At 44.3% G+C, this 22793-nt stretch overlaps 3 protein-coding genes across 9 annotated transcripts in view; all 3 read left to right on the forward strand.

The window, feature by feature from the left end:
* LOC115481517 (6-phosphofructo-2-kinase/fructose-2,6-bisphosphatase 2) overlaps positions 1-12209 on the forward strand; it is a 37799-nt gene extending 25590 nt beyond the window's left edge. The window contains exons 13-16 of one of the 4 annotated variants that reach the window (XM_030220714.1): positions 403-467; positions 7018-7197; positions 10792-10814; positions 11847-12209. In XM_030220714.1, coding sequence (XP_030076574.1) covers positions 403-467; positions 7018-7197; positions 10792-10814; positions 11847-11904 — 326 coding nt within the window. In that variant the 3' untranslated portion in view covers positions 11905-12209. Of the gene's footprint in view, positions 1-402; positions 468-7017; positions 7219-10791; positions 10815-11846 lie in introns of those variants that run through there. The other 3 variants (XM_030220715.1, XM_030220716.1, XM_030220713.1) reach the window with 3 other exon arrangements.
* Positions 1-22793, forward strand: part of LOC115482058 (complement receptor type 2-like) — a gene marked incomplete at its 3' end in the record, with an annotated part of 504947 nt that overhangs the window by 238565 nt on the left and 243589 nt on the right. The window lies entirely within an intron of this gene.
* C4BPB (complement component 4 binding protein beta) overlaps positions 20130-22793 on the forward strand; it is a 32022-nt gene continuing 29358 nt past the window's right edge. For 2 of the 4 annotated variants that reach the window (XM_030220718.1, XM_030220721.1), the window contains exon 1: positions 20131-20237. The gene's annotated coding sequence lies outside the window, so the exon portion shown is untranslated. Of the gene's footprint in view, positions 20238-20410; positions 20470-22793 lie in introns of those variants that run through there. The other 2 variants (XM_030220722.1, XM_030220720.1) reach the window with 2 other exon arrangements.

The following is a 22793-nucleotide window of genomic DNA, read 5'->3' on the forward strand; positions in this document are numbered from 1 at the left end:
AGCTAGACACGTCCTTTTCATTTTCAGTAGTATCCTAGGAAAAGTCCTAACACACACTTACGCCTACTGACTTAAGCAGATAGTTTTCCAGTACTAAAATACAGGCATAATTTTGAAAAACTCCAGTGCATGCACATCGTTCCAAACGGCACCTCCAGGAATGCCGCCTCCTATGGTGGGTTAAAGCGTTGCGCAATATGGTACTATTTGGGCAGTTTTGTGAAATCTTCTTAGGACTGCTTTACTTGTTTATGTGGCCCTGAAAACTGCCCAATCCCATCATTATTTCTTTTTAATAAATATCTGCCTTAAAAACTTGCATTTTAAACTTTTTAAATAAAACTTATCAAACAGATGTGTAACAACTGCTCTGTGGTCTGTTTTTTTCCCCATTTGGTTAAGGATGTAAAGTCGAAATGATTCACTTGAACGTGGAAGCAGTGAATACGCATCGGGACAAACCGTCTGTAAGTGTCCTTTGCCAGGAGATATGAGGCTTTGTAGATAGCAGACCTGAAAGCCATTTCAAAACTTCAGCAGACAGTTGCAAGCGTAACATGAACTGCTGAAATCATTCATTTCAGCGGTACGTGTTATCTGGTGCCAGGCTCTCACCTCTCTGCAGCTTTTTCCGCTGTTCAGTAATGGCAATCTTGGTGAGTCTATGTGCAACCTTAAAACGCCAGATAGAAGCTCTGGATTGTTGGGTCACTGCATACACGGAATATCCTCTGCTTTTATTTATTTTATTTTTAATACATTTTATTGAAGTTTTCAATAACAAAATGCAGTAAAACATAGATAAAAATACAACAACAACATGACAGAAGTACATTCAATCCAGTGTCATTGAATATGTAACAGTAATCAATGGTAAGTTATCAGTGGTAAAGCAGTTGTAATTAATTCAGAGAGAACTTAAATTGAAATGTTTAAAGAAAATAAGTAGGTAGATAAATAAGCATCTTAACGCAACACCACTTGTATTCTGTTACCCGGAAATGGCAACCGCCATTACGGCAACTGTAAGCCACATTGAGCCTGCAAATTGGTGGGAAAATGTGGGATACAAATGCTACAAATAAATAAAATAAATACATAGTGTAATACCTGTAATCCCGGTAGCAAACCTTCAGGGGTGGTAGGCTCCCTTTAGCAGTCCACAAACAAAGTCCTTCCAGACAACACAGCTTTTAGTTCCAAACAAGTTATTTCCCCTCCTCCACAAAATCTCAGTTCAAGGGGTTAAAGTCCCATTCAGTTTCCAAAATAAAGCAACAAGAAAAAAAACCTTCCCTTTAAATCCAAGTTCTCCCCCCAGTTCAACAGGCTGGGTTTCAGTTTTAAAAGTCTTTCCGCTTGGGTGGTTGCAGAATGGCAGTACACCGCCCACAACACAGCTAATTGACTCCTGTGACCACCCACCGCCTTCAGTCCCTGCAACTCTGCCCTCAAAGTACAATTACAGTCCATGTCCACTGGTTCCTCCAAACCTGGTGTGTTGGTCTCTCCAGCCTTCCCTTCCTCCAAACACTCCATTAACTCTGCCTCTCTGCTAGGCTGTTGGTTGGAGACCTCTTCCCCTCCCAGGTGGAAGGAATCTTGTACTGATTTCTAACCCACGGGTATTGAGCTTTGTCATCCCTGCTCCCCCTTCTGGCCCTCGCCTGCCATCGCAGCTGCTCTCTCGTCCTTTTCCCCCTCCCTTCCACGTGGGGGCCATACCGGGTTTTGGGACCTACCACCCTGATCCCTTCTCTCAGGGCCTTGTGGGGAATGTAGTCTAGCCCCATACCTCCTCCTGAGCTGCTTAGACCCTCCAACCTCCTTACACAAGAAATAAAAGGGGGAGGAGAAAACATAGTGAATAAGGATGATGAAACGGTTACTGCAGGACAACGGTGAGAAAGGAGGGAAAGCAATATTTAAGAACCAGTATCCGAAGTTGTTCAAGGGCCAACCAGACCTTATGAGTGTGCAGTAGAGATTTAAGCTTACTGGCAAGCGAAAGCTCAAATTGGTGTGTTTGTAGCACAGAGTGCCACCAAAAATGAACATTTAGTTTGGTATTATCTTTCCAGTTCTTTAAAACCAGTTTGAGAGCTAACGCCATTAGGACGTTGAAAAGTTTAGACTGGTTATCATCCAGGGAATCTTCAAGTGATAGGGAACCAAAAATAATTAGCTTAAGATCTATAGGTGTGGAGAGACCAATTGATTCCAATATTGGTGAGTTAAGTTGCAGTTGAAAATTATATGCCTGAATGACTGTTGCATGACCAGCATTTATTATGTTGAGAAAGGCCAGCCCAAAGAGAATCCAGGTACGTGGAGAACTCAAGAGGTCCCACGGAGAAGCTCAAAATGAGAGGAAAGTGGGAATAAGAACCAGGATATCCAAAGACAGGACCACAGTAGTAATTCAGTGAATGAAGGTTTATTGGAACACGAAATGACTCAACACAACGTTGTGTTTCGGCCGAAAGGCCTACATCAGGAGTCTGTATATTTGATGAACGTCTAGAAGTAGCAACCATAAATTGTAATGGCCTTTAAAAAGACCATTGATTGAAAAATATTGCAAGATCGCGAGTAAGGCTTTTTTATACTGCTTACTACAGTGCCTTACTCGCGATCCTACAAAAATTTTAAATCAACGGTCTTTTTAAAGACCATTACAATTTATCATTGCTACTTCTGGACGAGAAAGGCCAGCAACATGTAGACATTGAGGAGTCCAGAGAGTCTTATGGCACAGAAAGTAGAGAGATTGGAGAGTGCTTGCAGAAGAGACTGGTCAAACCAATTTTGGTCCAGAAGGCTGACCAGTGTCGAGTAGATAGATTTTGCTGTAGGTCAACTTCCCACAAACAGCGGAGGGATGCTTTTTCCAAAAAGGTATGGTCAATTAAAAATGTATAAAATTGAGAGGTCAGATGACCTTGATACAAAGGAGACTAATGATGGTTGTGAAGAAGAGAGTAAATGCCCAACAATGTTTTAACTGTAACCATCTAAAGAGTTGACTAGGAGACAGATGACAACAGTGATGTAGAGACTCAAATGATTTCACTTTATTACCTTCAATAACATGCTCAAAAGACCAGATACCTTTGGAATACCATTCTTTCCAGACAATAGACTTGTGGTTAATTTGAAGTTTAGGATTTCCCCAGAGAAGAGCAGACATAGTTGTGTCAGTTGGAATGTCCATGAGGGTATTAAGATATGAAAGACATGCAGAAGATGAAAGAATTAGACTATCAGCTTTTAAATTTTCAAGTTAATACGGGCTCATATTTCTCTCCAAGAAGGAGCCACGTACATATGTAATCATTATTGGGCAATATCCAATCAGAGGCTTGTTGTGGAATAAAAGATTTATGGTAGGTGGAAAAATCAGGAAAAGAAAGCCCCGTGTTATCTTTGGAATTTTTAAGTGTGTTGAGAGCAAATTTTGGTGGTTTACCAGCCCTTAATAATTGGGATAAAGTCTTATCTAGTTGCTTATAAAATTGAAAGGGAAACATAATGGGAATCATACTTAGAATAAAATTAATTTTGGGAGTGATCATCATCTTGATGGTATCTAAACGACCCCACCAAGGAAGATGCAATGGGGACCATGATTTGAGAAGAGCCTGAATTGACACAGTGATTTTTTTTACTGTTGACTTCGATGGTTTGATCTATAGAGAGCAATAGGTCTAGCCCGAGATATGACCATACTAAACCAAAGGGAGCCACTAAATCCAGGGTGGTTTGGATATTTAATGGTAAAACTTCAGTTTTTTGGACATTAATTTTGTAGCCAGAGAAATGAGTGCAAACTTCAACTAAGCCAAAGAAATGAACTAAGGCTAATTCGGAATGAGATAAGAAAAGCATAATGTCGTCAGCGTAAGCTGAAACTTTAGTTTCTAGTGAGCGGTACGAATAGCAAGTAAAGGGGAAAGGGGACAACCTTGGCGGGTACCTCTTTTAAGAGAGACTGGAGCGGAAAGAGAATTATTTGCTAGAATACAAGCAGTTGGATTGGAATACAGGACACTGATCTTTTCTAATAAAGGACTCAGGTGTATCAAACCGTTTAAGAATCTGAAAAAGATAGCACCATTCATCCCGATCAAATGCTTTTTCTGCGTCTATCGATAGAGCAACAATGGGGTCGGTTAAAGATTTGGCAGTATGGGATATACGATGAAATAGACGAGCGTTATTCTGCTTTTATTTAGATTTTATTTATTTATTTTTCAAAAATTCATATTCCACATAATCTACAATCCTTGGTGGATAACAACAAAAGAACACTAGTCTTCGTACACTTGAAACAGCGAAGATGACTCAAAAATAAGTCTCTTGACAATGCTTAAAATATCCAAGCTAAACTTATTTTATAGATCCACTATATGGATACATTTTTTTACTGATTTTTTTCAGTTTTCGCTTTCATTCTATATATTTTTTATGACATTTTTATTACTATTTGTATTAAATTTTTTGTTTTTAATGTTTTAATTGTTGATACTGTATACATTTATGATTTGACTTTGGTTGTACAGACTCCTGAGGCAGTCCAGTGGGATGAAACATGGCCATCTTGAGTCTTTACAGTGACACAATAAAACTTGGATATTTTGAGCGTTGTCAAGAGAGACTTATTTTCAAGTCATCTTCGCTGTTTCCAGTGTGTAACAATAAAAGAAAACATACAGCTCCCCCTTTTCAACTCAATTATGATTGAAGGCAAACCGCTTAGATAATTACTTTTATTTGCAGTGTATAAAATAAAATGGGACTGTAGAACTGAACTGTATGTTACATATAATGCATAACAATACAAAATCTATCATTTAATCAACATCCATATTATGAATGCATTCCACAGACTCACTGGATCCTTCTGTGTGCTGACCTGGCTAATTAGGAGTCAAACAGCTATAAATACGTCATTATCTAATATATCACTATCCATGAAAAGCTCTACCTTTGCCTCATTTTCATTGTTCTGCTTTTGCTTTTTTTCACAAGGGCGTTAACTCAGCTTCTTTTTGTGGCCTTTTGCCATCTTCGGCAAGTTGTTTCATTTTGATTCTGTGCTGCGAGATGAATGTTCAAGGATCATGGCCAGACCTTGTCTGAGCTGCCAGTTTAACCCCCCCCCCCCCCCCCCCCTCCGCGTAGCAGGCTCGTGGCCTCACCTCCACATAAAAGGCTTCTTCCATAGTGTCCTGCAGTCTCAAGAAGATTTAGACAAGCGGCCGGTGTGTCCTTGCTCTCTTGAGAACAAGAGACTGTAAATTAGCACAGGGCGGAATAACAAGTTTGTTTTTTTAGCAGGAGAGGAAGGAAGGTGAATAAAGAGAGATGAAACAATGAGCAAATGCCTTCCTGATTTTCTCATTGGCAAAAAAAAGCTTTGTGGTTGTTCTTTACAAAGTAGCTAAGTGCAGGGGGAAATGAAAAGAGATCAGGAAATCAACAGATACACAGAGGACACCCAATGAAGTCACAGGGAACATTCTAGAAAATATGACGCTTTTGTTCTGAATGCTGCCTGCATGTGGCAGCCTAGTGGTGTAAGCAGCTGGATATTTCTCTTTCACATTTAGGGCCAGATGCACAAAGCTTTACCTTGCTATTAACGTTTGCTTTAGACTGGTTCTAGCCAGTCTAAAGCAAACGTTAGGTAGCTAGGAATGCACAAAAGGTTTTCCGTGGCTCTAACGTGTGCCATTAGCAGCCACCGAGAACCCTATGCAAATGTATTACAGTGAGCTCATTACTAATGAGCTCATTCGTAATCAAATGTGTATTCCACGGGATGCACAGCTCCAGAGCAGGCCTAATGTAACGAGAAAATTTTACGGCTGCTCTGGAGCTGTCGGAGAGGAGAGAAGCACAGGCAGGAAGCTATAACAGCTGCTTCCTACCTCTCACCTCCCGGCGCCCCCACCCCCCATCCCATGAGGTTAAAAAAAAATTCCCTGGTGATCTAGTGGACCATACCCCTCCTTCCCACACCTGACCCCCCCCCCCCCCACCCCTCCCTGTACCTTACAACAAGGTGGAGGCAGGAGGGCAGGAGCAACGGCTCCTCCCTCCTTATATGGTGTTTAGCCCTGCCCAGTGCATCCCAGAATGCACTGGGAGGGGCCTGGGTGCTGCCATTTTGTTCCGGGTAGGCCCGAGGCAGGAGGGGGGAGCCGTTGCTCCTGCCCTCCTGCCTCCACCTTGTTGTAAGGTACAGGGAGGGGTGGAGGGTTTGGGTCTGGTGAGTGAGGAGTGTGTGCCTGCACAGGGGAAGGGGTTTGGTCCACTGGACCACCAGGGAAAAGTTTTTAAAAAGGTTCTGGGTCATTGGGGAGGGGGGGGGTCAGGGTCCACTGGACCACCGGGGTAACAGTGGCGGTCCAGTGCATCAGAGCTGTCGAGTGGATTTGACAGCTCGAAGTCGCAAACAGCGAGGATGCAGAAAGGGGGATCCGTGCAGCTCATTTGCATGCAATCTGCTTTGTGCATCACTGGCTGTTAGCGATTCAGCTGTATTTTACAGCTGCCTTTGTGCATCGGGGCCTTTAATGTTACACTTCAGCTCTCACTTTCTCTTTGCTTTAATGAGATCTTGCCCCTCCGTCTGTTGTGATGCAATGGGGAAATTGCCAAATTGACCTTGTTGGGATCTGAGCATGTATCAATAGTACAGACCACTGCATTAGACCACAGAGTTATTCTGGTGTTTCGTGAATGTAACTTGAAGATATTAAATTCCAAAGTGCACCATGCAGATAGAGGGGCAAGGAAGGAGCACAGAGCATATGTAAAGAATTTTAAATAGATTTCCTAAGGGGCAAGAAGGATTTTTCCATTTTCAAAATATTGTTCTACACAATAATTGGGAATCTTTATTCTTGGCAATTAATTATACAAATGTTTAATTTTGGGGAGGTTTTGTTTCCACTTTCAATAGACTTTTTTTGTTTATTTTTTTTCCCTTAATGTCCTGGTTTTAATTAGCACATCCTTCAAAAGAACCTAACCCCCATGAGGATGAGAAGAAACAGCTTCACACCTCTGGCCAGTCCGGATACGGTAAAGCGCCCGCGAAATTACAGTGTTGGGAGCAGGCCACTCAATCCGGTAGGGTCTGTCCAAATCCGGGATGCTCCAGACGGGGCTGATCAACCATCGACACAAGTCAGTGTTCACTCGGTATAACCATCCCTCCTCCGCTCCTATCTAATCACATGTCCCTTTTCTTCCTAATCAGTACTGTCTCATTCACATGCAAAGGATTTAAAAATAAGGGCAAATGCCTTGTTTATTTCCTCTGTAAAATTTAAATCACTGTATTTGTCTTTGAAATGCACATCTCTCATCACTTCATTGTTTTGATTGCAAATTGATTTTAAACTTTTCCAATGGGGAGCTGATTCCGTCCTGTAGCCTTGGTATGTGGTGGAATCTGAGGGGTCCTTTTGCAAAGGTGCGCTAGCGTTTTTAGCGTGTTCTAAAAATAAGCTTGCGCTAAATGCTAGAGACGTCCGTATATTCCTATGGGCGTCTCTAGTGTTTAGCGCGCGTTAAAATCGCTAGCCTGCTTTTGTAAAAGACCCCTTGAGAGCGGTCCTGAGCAGGGAATGATTTAAGACACCTAGGGGGTCCTTTTACTAAGGAGCACTGAAAAATGGCCTGCACTAGTGTAGACGTGTGTTTTGAACATGCTCAGATCCATTTTTTCAGCGCACCTGTAAAAAATGCCTTTTTTATTTTTGGCCGAAAATGGACGTGCGTCGAAATGAAAATTGGTGTGCATCCATTTTGGGTCTGAGACCTTACCGCCACCCATTGACTTGGCAGTAAGGTCTCACGCATTAACTGGGCGGTAATGGTCTATGCCAGGGGCGTAGCTAAGTGGGGGCATGGGCCCCCACAGATTACACCCTGGCCCCCTCTACATTTGACGCCACCCCCCTCCCTGCCGCCGCATCAGGTACCTTGTTTGCTGGCAGGGGTCCCCAATCCCCGCCAGCCAAAGAGTTTTCTTCAGCGCCGGTCAACTCTGGCGCCTTCATTGTTGGATCATCTGTTTCTGACGCCTTATGTCCTGCACCCGTGCATGTAGCCCCGTGCAGGACGTAAGGCATCAGAAACAGATGATCCCACAACGAAGGCACCGGAGTCGACCGGCGCTGAAGAAAACTCTTTGGCGGGTTTGCAGTTGCGGCGGCGGGGGGGGGGTCAACGGCGGGGGGCAAGGGGCTAAACTGCCCCCCCACCTCGGGCTCTGGCCCCCCCTCCCACCGAGGTCTGGCTACGCCCCTGGTCTACGCGCGTACAAAGCCGATTACTGCCCGCGCGCCAGAAAATAAAAAATATTTTCCGGTGCGTGTAGTGGATTCGTGTATAAAATGAAATTACCACCCGGGCCACACGGTAGCCAGGCAGTAATTCGAAACTGATGGGCATGTAGACGCCTACACGGCTTAGTAAAAAGGCCTATTGCATTGCAGTGTGATTCTTTCCAGCTTATACATAGTAACATAGTAGATGACGGCAGAAAAAGACCTGCACGGTCCATCCAGTCTGCCCAACAAGATAAACTCACATGTGCTACTTTTTGTGTATACTTTACCTTGATTTGTACCTGTCCTTTTCCGGGCACAGACCGTATAAGTCTGCCCAGAACTATCCCCGCCTCCCAACCACCAGCCCCGCCTCCCACCACCGGTTCTGGCACAGACCGTATAAGTCTGCCCAGCACTATCCCCGCCTCCCAACCACCAGTCCCGCCTCCCACCACCGGTTCTGGCACAGACCGTATAAGTCTGCCCAGCACCATCTCCGCCTCCCGCCACCGGCTCTGCCACCCAATCTCGGCTCCTTAGGATCCGGGTGGCAGAGCCGGTGGCGGGAGGCGGAGATGGTGCTGGGCAGACTTACACGGTCTGTGCCCGGAAAAGGACAGGTACAAATCAAGGTAAGGTATACACAAAAAGTAGCACATGTGAGTTTATCTTGTTGGGCAGACTTGGAACTAACACACCTGACTGTTCTTACCTGCAAAGGATTGACTTGAGGTGTTTTCATTTGTTCAGCTGTGGATAGCCAAGATCCCTAGTAAAAGCTGCAGTGACTCAAAACTGCAACTCTGTGATAGTTGCAAAATATTCAAGTCGTGCCCTCGACTGCGTGTGATATTTTTATATTTGTGTCTGCAGCGGGCAATGCAATTGGCAAATATTTTTCAAAGTTCCCTTGCAGAGGAGGCAGGAAATTCCCTGTCAGGCTGGGAATATATTAAGCTGAAGGTCGGCTAGCTTCCTAGTTGCAGCCAAAGTAAACTATGATCATAGTTTATCCCAAATCCTATCTATAGAATAAAGTTTTCTACAAAGCAGTACCGTAATGTGAAGTCTAGGTGAAGTGATACCCGTGTGGCAGAAAATTTATCTCCTTTATCAGTCAAGGCAGATGATGAATAAGAACCTCAGAAAATGTCCCAGAGCTAGGGCTTCACGCATACATGGTTTTAGGTCCAGCGTGTGGCAGGTTCTTCTGTTCTCCATTCAGCAGAGAGTTATCTCCTTCAATGTATAATCCCGTCCCTCATCCCGCCCTCTGTTTCCTCTTCCTTTCATCACATTCTTTTCTTCCTGAACTCCTGTCTTTGTCCTGCTTGTTTTACCTGGTGGCATAGCTAGTACAGGCCCACCCATCAGCGGCACCAAACTCCCCTCTCTCCCTCTCCGCCAGGGGCCTAGTATCTGCCCCTGTCTCTGATCCCCCTCCCCAGTGTGTGCGCCTCGGAGGCAGGCGAAGCGATTCATTTTTGTTGCCTGCACCTACCAGGCAGGCTTTCCGCATCTGTGTCTTGCCCTTGCTGACATCACTTCCTGTTTCCTTACTGGTGGGATGCAGCCAGGAGCAGAGGGAAGCCTGCTGGGCCCATGCAGGCAGCAAAAATGAATTGCCGGGTTGCCTCTGAGGTACACCAGGGAGGGGGAGGGTTCAGAAACCGGTCTATGAGCGAAGGATTGGGAAGAGAGGGGGAGATGTTGGATGCAGAGAGGGGGAAGCTGAGGGAAAGGTTAAAAAAAAACTTTTATATATGTACAGGGTGGGGGGGGGGGGGGAATGTGGAAAGGCCCAGCCAAGTTAACTCTTGACGTACCCAATATACCAGGTCTGGCTACAGCACTGGTTTTACCTGTTTCAGAAGTGTGCAAGGTTTCAATATCTAGCTAGCGACATCTGCCATTCTCAATTTAAATGTTTATTTCCTTTGATTTTTCAGTGAAAGGACAAAAGACATGTGAGTCTGCCTTCCCCATCCCCCTTGTCTAGCTGAGTGTCTTCTACAAGGACATACTTGCTATAGTTTACTCACAGCAGTGGCGTTCCCAGGCTGGCTGACACCCAGGGCGGATCGCCGATGTGCCCCCCCTCCCGGGTGCATTTTTACCTGCTGGGGGGGGAGGGGTGCCGCGCGCCTGTTGGCTCCAAGTCCGCTCGTTCCCTGCTGCTCCCTCCGCCCCGGAACAGGAAGTAACCTGTTCCACGCAGAGGGAGCAGCAGGGAGGGAGCGAGCGGACTCGGCCAACAGGTGCTCGGCACCCCCCCCCAGCGGCGTGCACCCGGGGCGGACCGCCCCCCCCCCCCTCCCGGTATGCCACTGACTCACAGGTTAATATTGATGAGCGGCAGATCTATTTCACTTTAACATTTTCTTTTCTCCTCTTCCCATTTCCAAAATGTTTGACCTGTCCTTTTGCTGCCCTTCCTTTTCAGCCTCAGGTGGATGATACTTGTCCGTGAGTATCAAAGATAGGAATTTCAGTTTAGTCGTTGCAAATATTTACGTGTTTATATAAGCAATGCTATTCACGTTTTGGATGTGCATTAAACCAGCATTTAGATGTGTATATCACATATACATCTAAATCCTAACTGTAGAAAGCCAAGAATATACATGTCCAAAACTCCTAATAAATAAATGTTATGTGTATTTGGCAAGGGGGAGTGGTCTGGATGTGTTTTGGGTGGGACTAGGGCAGTGCAACAAAATAACAGGTGCAGTTCCGTATGTAAGCCGAAACACGGTTGCCGTGTTGAGTCCTTATAGAGTTGTTATATGTTTGAAGAATAAAGTCGATGGGTTGAACCAGAGGTTTGCCTAGCTGTCCTTCCTTTCCTCAATCTTGCATCTCCCGTTGGCTCTTCCCTGGGATTTTTTTTCCTGTTCAGCTACCGCTCGGTTCCAGGAAAATTACTGACCAGACAAATGTCTGGACTATTAAACCGATTGTCTTTGGAAGGGAGCTTTAAAAGTTTTTCTTACGTTTGTTTTTAAAACTAGATAAAAGTGTGTCCAGAAAAGACATCCTGTAATCATAATAAGAACGTGAAAACTAGTGATAAATAAAATCACAGGTCAGATTTACTAAGGGCATCCTGGTGTTCTGTATTCATGGGAAAATATTGTGGTAATGAGGTCCTAAAAGCGGAAGTTTAGAAAGGGTTAAAGAACAGTAGAAGACCTATTTAAAAATGTCTTTGCCAGGAAAGCGGTAATCTGCTCCCACCCCAGCCAAAATTTGAATGTCATTTTAGCCATCGAAGGCTACATTTTAAGCCTGGAACCGTTGCCTTTTTCTGCTTTTCCATGACCAGTCTGAACACGGTCAGCATGTTACACTGGCTTCATTGGAATCGCAGGCCATTATTTTCGCCACTGTGTTGCAGAAGTAGCTCTTGTGAAAAGGATTGCTGCGGAGACTTGCTACATCCCTACTCCTGCCACCGTTCAGGAGGTACTGAAATGATCTATTGATTCTCTTCCACAGGCACCCCGGGCACCAGAACGACCGTGACTCTTTGTTTCCGCTCTGTGATGCCAAGTGAAACAGGACGGACGGACGCTGTCTGTGCAGTGGGGGAGCCAGGACCAACACTCGCTTCCCTTCCACCTCTGCACAGTGTACAATCAGCCAGCAGATGTCTACATGAGTTTCTTCGAATAGTGTATCTTTTCATTTCCAAGGGATTATTACGTACATGAACATTTTGGAATTTCTTTGTTTGTACTACTATTATTATTTTTATATATATATAAGAAGGGCGGATGATTTCCATTTTACTCAGATTCTCAAGTAGAGGAGTGTGGTAGCCATGTTAGTCCACTCTTAAGGTTATCAATAGAAATCAAACAAAATAAAACATGGAAAAGAAAATAAGATGATACCTTTTTTATTGGACATAACTTAATACATTTCTTGATTAGCTTTCGAAGGTTGCCCTTCTTCCTCAGATCGGAAATAAGCAAATGTGCTAGCTGACAGTGTATATAAGTGAAAACATTCAAGCATTACTATGACAGTCTGACAGGGTGGGAGGAGGGGGGTGGGTAGGAAGTATGCATGGGGACATCAAAGCATATCATTGATATTCTAACAGGATGGGTGTGGATAGGTGGTATATATCATTCAGTGTAAAAAATGTAACGAAGGATGCTATATTGGAGAAACAGGCCAGATGCTTAAGACAAGATTCAATTTACATAGACATCACATGAACAATACTGGTGCCAGTAGGGCTCCCACGCCTGTTGGTCAGCATTTTACAGGACCAGGACACTGTACCAGTGACTTCACAGTGAGAATCCTGAAAGGTAACTTTAAAACTATACAAGAACGTAAGACCTTTGAAGTCAGAATGATTGAATATTTTAACACCCAACAGAAAGGACTTAACAAGGATCTGGGGTTCCTAGCCCATTATAAACCATAAAGCTGTATGTCTCTGTTGATCACCCCACCCCTCACCTATCCACACCCATCCTGTTAGAATATCAATGATATGCTTTGATGTCCCCATGCATACCTCCTACCCACCCCCCTCCTCCCACCCTGTCAGACTGTCATAGTAATGCTTGAATGTTTTCACTTATATACACTGTCAGCTAGCACATTTGCTTATTTCCGATCTGACGAAGAAGGGCAACCTTCGAAAGCTAATCAAGAAATGTATTAAGTTATGTCCAATAAAAAAGGTATCATCTTATTTTCTTTTCCATGTTTTATTTTGTTTGATTTCTATTGATAAACTCAGATTCTCTAAATTATTCATACCCAGGAATCTCGGTTCTTCTCTTTTCATGTTTTGTCCTTTATGTAATTTATAATAAGTGCCTCTCATCCTTTCTATCCATATTGGGTAATTGATGTTTTTTTAATATGTTATTTATTAGATTTGTTTTATTTTAAGAAGGAACTTCAGCTGGAACTTGCATTTTCTGAAAGTTTTGGTCAGCCATCACCAGGACAGGAAGTGTCCCGATGGGATCTGTAACGGCTGTAGACATTCCCTGTCCATTCCTGCTAGAGTCGCGCTTGACCTACTGGCTTCTCTTCCTAGGAATCCGGAAGTTTAGCTTTGATGTGAAAGAAAAACAACAAAGCTTACGATGGCATTTATGATTAGAATGTGATGTTAATTTTCTTCCAGAGAGACATTTCATCAACTTTGTTTTTTTTTTGTGTGTGAAATGTTTGAGGGGGGTGTAAGAAGAGAAGGTGTTTGGCCTTAGAGTTTATTATTTTAAACCCAGTGAAGATCAGATTCAATCCTTTTTTTATCTGGCGGAGAAATGGTGGATATGAAGGCATGTTAGGGGAAGGTGTTTTCTTTGGAAACAATCTCCAAGCAAATGAACTTCTATTATCCTGCGTACTATGAGCCGAGCATGAATTACTACGAGCAACTCATGATGCAAGCCAAGTGCATGGTAACTGCAACGAGTTTGGAAACTGCGTCACAGCGCTGACAATTTCTTTTGAATATTTACCCCTTGTAGTTTTGAAATCTCATTATAATTTGGAAATTCTAGCAGAACTGCCTCGTCGAGTCATTAAAAGAAAACGCACACAAGGAAGTCGGGGCAGGCAAGCAAATTGAGCTGGTCAGGCAGGCATTCGATGCTGCTGAATTCTGGAACTGTGTCTGTCCAGGAGATGACTGAGCTGTTACCGGTTCCGGCTGTTCCTTTCATCCTGCTTCTAAGGGATGTTCAGCTTTCACTCACTGAGTCATAATGTTGAACTCTCGTGACTGTTGTTAAGTTGATGCCTTCACTGGTTCTCGTACATCATACAAAGGCATGCTGAAAAATGGCTTGCGGTAGTGTAGGCGCTGGTTTTGGGCGCTCGCCGAACCATTTTTTTTGTTCGCCTGTAAAAAAAAAAGGCCTTTTTTTTGCCGAAAACAGACATGCAGCAAAATCAAAATTGCCGCGCATCCATTTTGGGTCCGAGACCTTACCACCAGCCATTGACCTAGCGGTAAAGAATCTGGGCAATAATGACCTACATGCGTCAAATGCCACTTGGCATGTGTCCGTTACGCGCGCCCGAAAATAAAAAATATTTTTCAGACGCGCATATCGGATGCATGCCAAAAATGAAATTACCACAAGAGCCATGCGGTAGCCGGGCGGTAACTCCATTTTGGTGTACGTTGGGCGCGCATAGATGCTGACGCAGCTTAGTAAAAGGGCCCCTAAAACAGTGATCGCCTTTGCTTGGCACATGTTCTCATGATTGGGGCACAAGGGGTTTGATAATATTATTGCACTGTTAAAAATGGGTAACACTAATTTATAACTGTCTCTAGGGTAGTTGGCCAGAAGTGGAGGAGTGGCCTAGTGGTTAGGGTGGTGGACTTTGGTCCTGGGGAACTGAGGAACTGAGTTCAATTCCCACTTCAGGCACAGGCAGCTCCTTGTGACTCTGGGCAAGTCACTTAACTCTCCATTGCCCCATGTAAGCCGCATTGAGCCTGCCATGAGTGGGAAAGTGCAGGGTACAAATGTAATAAAAAAAAGTATATTTTGGGGAAAAGAAACTCATCCGAGTGTCCTCCTTTAATGCTGCTTCATAATTAGATCTTGGATGGTAATGGACGAAAGTCACAGACACGTTGGCTAAGTGAAATCCCACTTATTGCCCAGTGGGTCAAGGTGAAGAACCAGTATGGATTTTCATTTTTTCATCCTTTTAAAATCAAAATGAGAAAAAGAGCATGTAAAGGGCTGTGACCGGGTATCAGGACACCCCCTTGGGTGACTGAGTCAAAACCACAATCAACAGGCTGTCTTTTAATAGAGAAGCAACTAGCCTAGTGGACTTTGATCCTGGGGAACTGGGTTTGATTCCCACTGCAGCTTCTTGTGACTCTGGTCAAGTCACTTTAACCCTCCATTGCCCAGGTACAAATAAGTACCTGTATATACTATGTAAACTGCTTTGAATAGAGTTGCAAAAACCACACAGAAAGGCAGTATATCAGGTCCCATTAACAAGATTCCAGACAGAATCTCAAAGAGCAGCAACATTCCATGTGGAACCCCAAAGAATAGCAAGATTCCGGAATCCCAAAGAGTGGAGGAATAGCCTAGTGTTTAGTGCAGTGGAACATGGAATGTTTCTACTATTAGAGATTCTGGAATGTTGCTATTATTTGAGATTCTACATGGAATGTTGCCATTATCCTTTTATCTTTCTGCACCATATGCCTGGAATAGACTTCCTGAGCCGGTACGTCAAGCTCCATCTCTGGCCGTCTTCAAATCTAAGCTAAAAGCCCACCTTTTTGATGCTGCTTTTAACTCCTAACCCTTATTCACTTGTTCAGAACCCTTATTTTATCATCCTCACTTTAATATTCCCTTATCTCTTGTTTGTCCTGTTTGTCTGTCCTAATTAGATTGTAAGCTCTGTGGAGCAGGGACTGTCTCTTCATGTTCAAGTGTACAGCGCTGCGTACGTCTAGTAGCGCTATAGAAATGATGAGTAGTAGTAGTAGATTCTGGATGGAGTGTTGCTAGTGGAGGAGTAGCCTAGGGGTTAGTGCGGTGGCTTGCGAACCAAGGGTACCAGGTTCAATTCCCACTGCAGTTCCTTGTGACTCCGGTTAAGCCACTTTAACCCTCCATTGCCCAAGGTACAAATAAGTACCTGTATATACTACGTAAACCACTTTGAATGTAGTTTCAGAAAGGTGGTATCTCAAGTTCCATTTCCTTTCCTTTTCCTAACTAACTAGCGAGACACACACACACAAGAACTAACACCAGCTGCACATCCTGGAGCAAGACTTACTCCAGCTGTGATCATTTTCCTACACCTTTTCTGATTTTGTGTGCATGGGAGGCAGGGGGGCCAAAATTGTTTGCCTCCCCTGCTTCACCACAATGTAGTGGGTGGAGCTGGAGCGCTAGAGGGCGTGTTTCTGTCCCCGGAACCCTCTTGCCCTGTGCTGCTTATTCAAATGTTTTATTGTGTATTGTGTTGACCTTGTAAGTAGCATAGTGTGCCATAATGTGCATTGTTGTTTGAATAATTGTCTGTTGCCTGTGCCTGGTTTATTCTTGCTGTACTCCAGCATGGGTGAATTAAAAGAGATAAATAAATCCTAATAAATTTAACCCAGCGGAACATCTTTCTTTCCAATGCTGTTGTCTTTCTAAATTGCATTGTACCTGTACCATGATTTGTCACATTGCTGCTGTGAGCTCTGTACGGTATTAATCTTTCAGCTGATTTTTATTTATAAGTATAACCTTTTGGTGAAGCAAATTACTGTAATATTTTGATGATGTATTCTTTCATCTAGCTCCAGTTTGCATAGCAACGTTTTAAAATAGGACAACTTAAATCATCGTGAAAGAAAATTTGCATTCCAGCAAAGTGTCAGACAGGCACAAATCCTCAGATGCTGACGCTGCTGTATCCAGGAGGGTTATTATTTAAATGCCTGGTGTAATCGTGACTTAAATACCCTTCAAACTGAAACTCTCGAATAAAAGTGTCCGCACAGAAACAAGGAGGTTTGTTTATTTTGTATTTTTTTGCCTCTGTTTCCTACTTATAGAAGGTCTGAAATGTACACAGCACTGTACTGTACAGCAACCCTTGTAGTGAGCACCTTAAATTCCTTGAGTTGTAAATCTAGTGTACATTTCTGTTACTTTCAGTAGGTGACAACTCCTGAAACTAACTACACAAAAGAGAATTATCCACAGTATGGTGCTGCAAACAGGGCAATTGCCCTGCTCCCCCCCCCCCCCCCCCAAGTCTGCTTAAAGCTGAAGAAAGCACAGCCTACTGGTGGGCTTTTGGGATCTCTCAAATTTCTGTCCTGGGCCCCAATCTGCCAGATTCTGTATATATCGAGTCAAGTGTTTCGCGCCTAAATCTAAACAAATTCCATAACAATGTGTGTAACTTAGTTGGCTTAACAAGCCAATTAGCACTTAACAAGCAATAATGAACACTAATTGGCAATAATTAAAATTTTAATTGCATATGCTGTAACTCACTGCGACTAAATTCTAAAGTGCATATCCAAAAAGGGGCATGGTTATGGGCGTTCCCAATTTTATGCACCTTGTTTTAGAACGTGGCCCAGTTCGCATAAATCTACACGCAGGGATTTACGCCATGTTTTTGTTGGTGTAAATGGATGCATGAAGTTTTAGGCGCTGGGATATCAACTAAGCGTATTCTATATACTGCGCCCTAAATCTTATATAAAATCTTATACGCTTAGGCAAAAAATTATTTCTGCATGGATTTTCGAGGCGCCATATATTGAATCTCCCCCAAAATGTCTAACTGTGGCCCTGATGGTCAGGGAGATTAACTTCAATCCCACAAGTTCCACATCTTCTTCTGATCCATTGTCCCTTGCTATAGCCTCAAGAATCCATCTCGCAAGAGCAATGTGGCTCATATTTGAGTATCACAGAAGGCAAAAGTAGAGACTAATAGACGATTCACCACTGGAGACGCGAGTCCAACAGTCTTTATTATATCAAAGATAACGACCCGACACAGACCGTGTTTCGACGCTAAAAAGCGTCTGCATCAGGGGTCAATAAATACACCAAGTAGTGAATGCAAAACGAAGAGTCCTACTTGTATGTGTGTTGTCAGCTCTGATAGTTTGTATCCAGCATATTCTGTTTGGTGCTACGTGATCAGTGAGCTGACAACACACATACAAGTAGGACTCTTCGTTTTGCATTCACGCTTTTTAGCGTCAAAACACGGCCTGTGTCGGGTCGTTATCTTTGATATAATAAAGACTGTTGGACTCACGTCTCCAGTGGTGAATCGTCTATTAGTCTCTACTTTTGCCTTCTGTGATTCGTCATCGTAGAGAACTTTTCCTGTTCTATACTTTGGATTTTCATATTTGAGTATTCAATAGATAAGTATTTAGTACCTGAACCCTTACCGCCACCCGTTGACCTAGTGGTAAGGGCTCTTACACTACCGATTACCGCTGGGAAGCACACACACACACCCAGTGGTGGAAAATAGAAAAATATTTTCTATCCTGGAAAACAGCGCGGGCCAACTTTGACATTACCGCAGGGTGGGCGCACTAACTGCGCAGTAGTGTCAATTTGGCATGTGCTACATGTGTGGTAGCCCTACCGACACTTTGTAAAAGGGCCCCTAAATTCAGCTGAACCGTGCCTAATTCTTAGTTATGTGTGTAAAATTTTGGAATGCCCCTGAAACGCCCCTAGCCATGCCCCCCCCAAAATTTATCATTATAGAATGCAATCTGAGTTTAATACAGGTTTGGACAAGTTCCTGGAGGAAAAGTCCACAGTCGGCTGTTGAGACAGACAGGGGGAAGCTACTGCTTGCCCTGGGATTGGTAGCATGGAATGTTGCTACTCTTGGGGATTCTGTATGGAATCTTGTTACTGTTTGGGATTCTGGAATGTTGCTACTCTTTGGGATTCTGTATGGAATGTTGCTACTAATTGTGTTTCTGCCAAGTACTTGTGACCTGGCTTGGCCACTGTTGGAAACAGGATACTGGGCTAGGTGGACCATTGGTCTGATCCAGTAGGGCTTTTCTTATCTTCTTACTAGTAAAAAAGGCCCGTTTCTGCCTCAAATGAAATGGGCGCTAGCGGGCACAGGACTCCCTTCCCCTCCCCTTACGCAACTATCGGTGGTGGTGTAGAGGTACCTGTTCACTGGGTGCTGGAATGAAAGAGCCCCTGCCCTGTTTCATGGCCATAGCGCTGCTGCTAGCTGCCCTGCTGCATCCTGTGCGAGTCCGGCTCTCGGCGTTTCAAAATGGCCGCCGAGAGTTGAAGTCTCGCGATGCTGCTTCAACTCTCGGTGGCCATTTTGAAACGGCGAGAGCCGGACTCACACAGGATGCAGCAGGGCAGCTAGCAGCAGCGGTACGGCCAGGAAACAGGGGGCTCTTGCGTTCCTGGCTCGAGCGAAGAGGTACCTCTAGGCCACCAGGGATAATAGCGTAAGGGGAGGGAAGGTGACAGAGGGGAGGGGAGGTGATGGGGGAAGAGGGGGCGAGCGGGGGAGGTGCGTTAGCGTGAACGGGGCGATGGGGCTAAAGGGGTGGGGTGATGGGCACGTCGGCGGCGGCTGGTTTTTGTCAGGCTGTCTGGAGGGATTCGTTGGAAGGGGAGGAGTTCCCTACTCCTCTCCGTTCGTTCATTGGCGTTGTTCAGTACTTGTTCCACGTCCTCGGTGGCTGCAATTCATTGGAAGGGGAGGAGTCTACTCCCCGTTCGTTCATTTGCATGGTTGTCTACTTGTTCCGCCCTCGACGTCATCACGTGTGACGCGAGGACGGGGCATGGAGACATGGTGAGTGTTGTGGCTTCACCACCATGAACTTACGAACCGGTGTTTGAGTGCCTGCAGTGACGTCAGTGTCCTCAGAACTTTGAGGGTGCATTTTTATCATAGTAGATGTAAATCCTAATTAAGGCCAATTAATGCCAATAATTAGCAGCCAATTATTGGTGCTGATTGGCTTGCTAAGCAATTAAGTTGCACGCACAAATTGGCTACATACAGTAATTTGCGTGTGCAACTGTAGTCGCTGGGTATAGAATCCAGCGGATGGTGTCCATACTGTTGACCCTGAACAGTACAGTTGCAAACTTGTTCCTTTTTCTTCAACTATGTTGACCAATCTATGCTTCACTTTCATTTCACTTAGTTTTAATTTATTCCTGGGTCACTGACCTGAACCTCTACAATTACTGATTAATGGATTGGTAAATATTGACTGAGGTCAGTGCCATTATGGGAAACGACAGTCTCTATAAACATCTGTATAAATAATGGACTTTACAAAAGAGAAGAAAGAAGACACACCATATTTTTGCTTGGACACAGGTACTACATAAATCTAAATAAAATTGTTGGTTTTGCTTATAAATGTGAATCTATTCTGCTTTAAAAAAAAGTTGTAGATGATAGTGTGATGCTACCCTGTAATACTGTCAGATCAATAGTTTGAGGTGGGTCTAATATAAGACTCAAAGGAAATGTGACCAGCTTCAGTGTTTCGGTGACTCTGGTAAGGAAGGATTTTCAGCGTGCCGTTGAGGTCTGTTTCTGATTCTCTGTAAGTCGCTTCGAGGCTTGGGATACCGATCCAGATTGTATGCCTCTAGAGCAGAGCTTCCCAAACTGTGGGTTAGGACTCCAAATGGGGTCCCAAAACCCACATTTTGGGTCATGATCTAGGGGAGCTCTCTATAAGTGCATTATTCTGCATCTCCAGGGGATCACACACTTGTATATGGTCATAGTCACGGGGTCACTGTCGCAAAAAGGTTGGGAAGCACTGCTGTAGAGTATGAGAGCTGAGGTGGGCTGGAGGGTCACCGCTTTGGTCTCCTTTGTTTTATTTGGATGGTGGTAAAGGTTAAGCATAAGAGGGTTCATTTTGTAACAAGGGAAGGCCCTAAAAGGTGTCTGTTTTATGTGTCTATTTGCCTTATACAATAGGTTTCCAGATCCAGCCGCAGTAGCGGACAAATGCCAATGCATGCACAAATTTACTGAAGATCTAAATTAGAGTGTAATCTACAGGTTTTATAAAATATCGTTTAAAAAATCATGCAAACCCCACCAACTTCTCTCTTCTTTAGGTGGATCCTCAGAGGGTGAGTTTGGTAAAACACAATTATGAGCAATTACCAAATTCTTCGTAGATCCCTTTTACTTAAAGAATATCAAAGTGAACTTAATACCAATCCTGGCAAGCTCATTAAAAAAATATGCTTTCAGTGGTATGATCTGGAACCTAGGTAGCCTCCTGACATGATCACATTTCGCTTTGCTGTAAAGTAATATAAAATGCACTGAAAATCCAACCCTTGTCCACAGTTCTCCAAAACCTTTTGGTGCAATGTCATACCTTAAAGAACATTCAAGGTTTAATGAAACCTACTCACATAGTGAATAGAAAGCAGTCAGCATCCCATTTTCAAAATGGCAGTAGGGTTCTTCAATCTCTCAATTTTTTTTTAAGAATTTGCCAAGATTGGTATTAAGTTCACTTGGTTATTCTTTAAGTAAAAGGAATCTATGAACAAGGTGATTTGCTGGTAATTGAATGTGTTTTACCAAGCTCAACATCTTAGGATCCACCTGAAAAAGACTGAAGTTGGGGTATACAAGTACTTTTTTGATTTGATATATTGATTTGATATACTGCATTTACACAAAAGCATCGTGGAGGGGCATTTTCGAACGGGGACGACCATCTCTAAGGGCACCCATCTCTAAGGACGGTGCCACGAAGGGACGGGGCATCCCATATTATCGAAACAAGATGGGCGTCCATCTTTCGTGTCGATAATACGGTTGGGGACGCCCAAATCTCAACATTTAGGTCGACCTAAGAGATGGTCGACCTAAATGTTGAGATCGCCGACCTTAGAGATGGGCGACCTCGGTTTTCCCTGATAATGGAAACCGAGGACGCCCATCTCAAAAATGACCAAATCCAAGGCATTTGGTCGTGGGAGGAGCCAGCATTCGTAGTGCACTGGTCCCCCTGACATGCCAGGACATCAACCGGGCACCCTAGGAGGCATTGCAGTGGACTTCACAAATTGCTCCCAGGTGCATAGCTCCCTTACCTTGGGTGCTGAGCCCCCCAACCCCCCCCAAAAAACCCACTCCCCACAACTGTACACCACTACCATAGCCCTTAGGGATGAAGGGGGGCACCTAGATGTGGGTACAGTGGGTTTGTGGTGGGTTTTGGAGGGCTCCCATTTACCACCACAAGTGTAACAGGTAGGGGGGGATGGACCTGGGTCCGCCTGCCTGAAGTGCACTGCACCCACTAAAAACTGTTCCAGGGACCTGCATACTGCTGTGATGGAGCTGGGTATGACATTTGAAGCTGGCAAAAAGTATTTTTTAATTTTTTTGGGGGGTGGGAGGGTGTTGATGACCACTGGGGGAGTAAGGGGAGGTCATCCCCAATTCCCTCCGGTGGTCATCTGGTCAGTTCGGGCACCTTTTCAAGGCTTGGTCATGAACAAAAAGGGACCAAGTAAAGTTGGCCAAATGCTCGTCAGGTCTGCCCTTTTTTCCATTATCGGCTGAGGACACCCATCTCTTAAGCACGCCCCCATCCCGCCTTCGGTACACTGCCAACACCCCCCCGGGAACTTTGGTCATCTCCACGACGGAAAGCAGTTGAGGACACCCAAAATCGGCTTTTGATTATGCTGATTTGGGCGCCCCTGAGAGAAGCACGCCCATTTAGGTCACCTAAAACCAGGCCTAAATACCTGCGCCTAAGTTAGGCACAGATCCTGTAACAGAGAATGGGATGGGGATCCGCAGTAACCATGGGGACAGGGACAGAGCCTGTGGGGATGTGGCAGGGACAGATCCCACAAGGACAGGGTGGGAACGGGGCCAGAT

The sequence above is a fragment of the Microcaecilia unicolor genome, chromosome 12 (assembly GCF_901765095.1).
Source record: "Microcaecilia unicolor chromosome 12, aMicUni1.1, whole genome shotgun sequence".
NCBI lineage: Eukaryota > Metazoa > Chordata > Amphibia > Gymnophiona > Siphonopidae > Microcaecilia > Microcaecilia unicolor.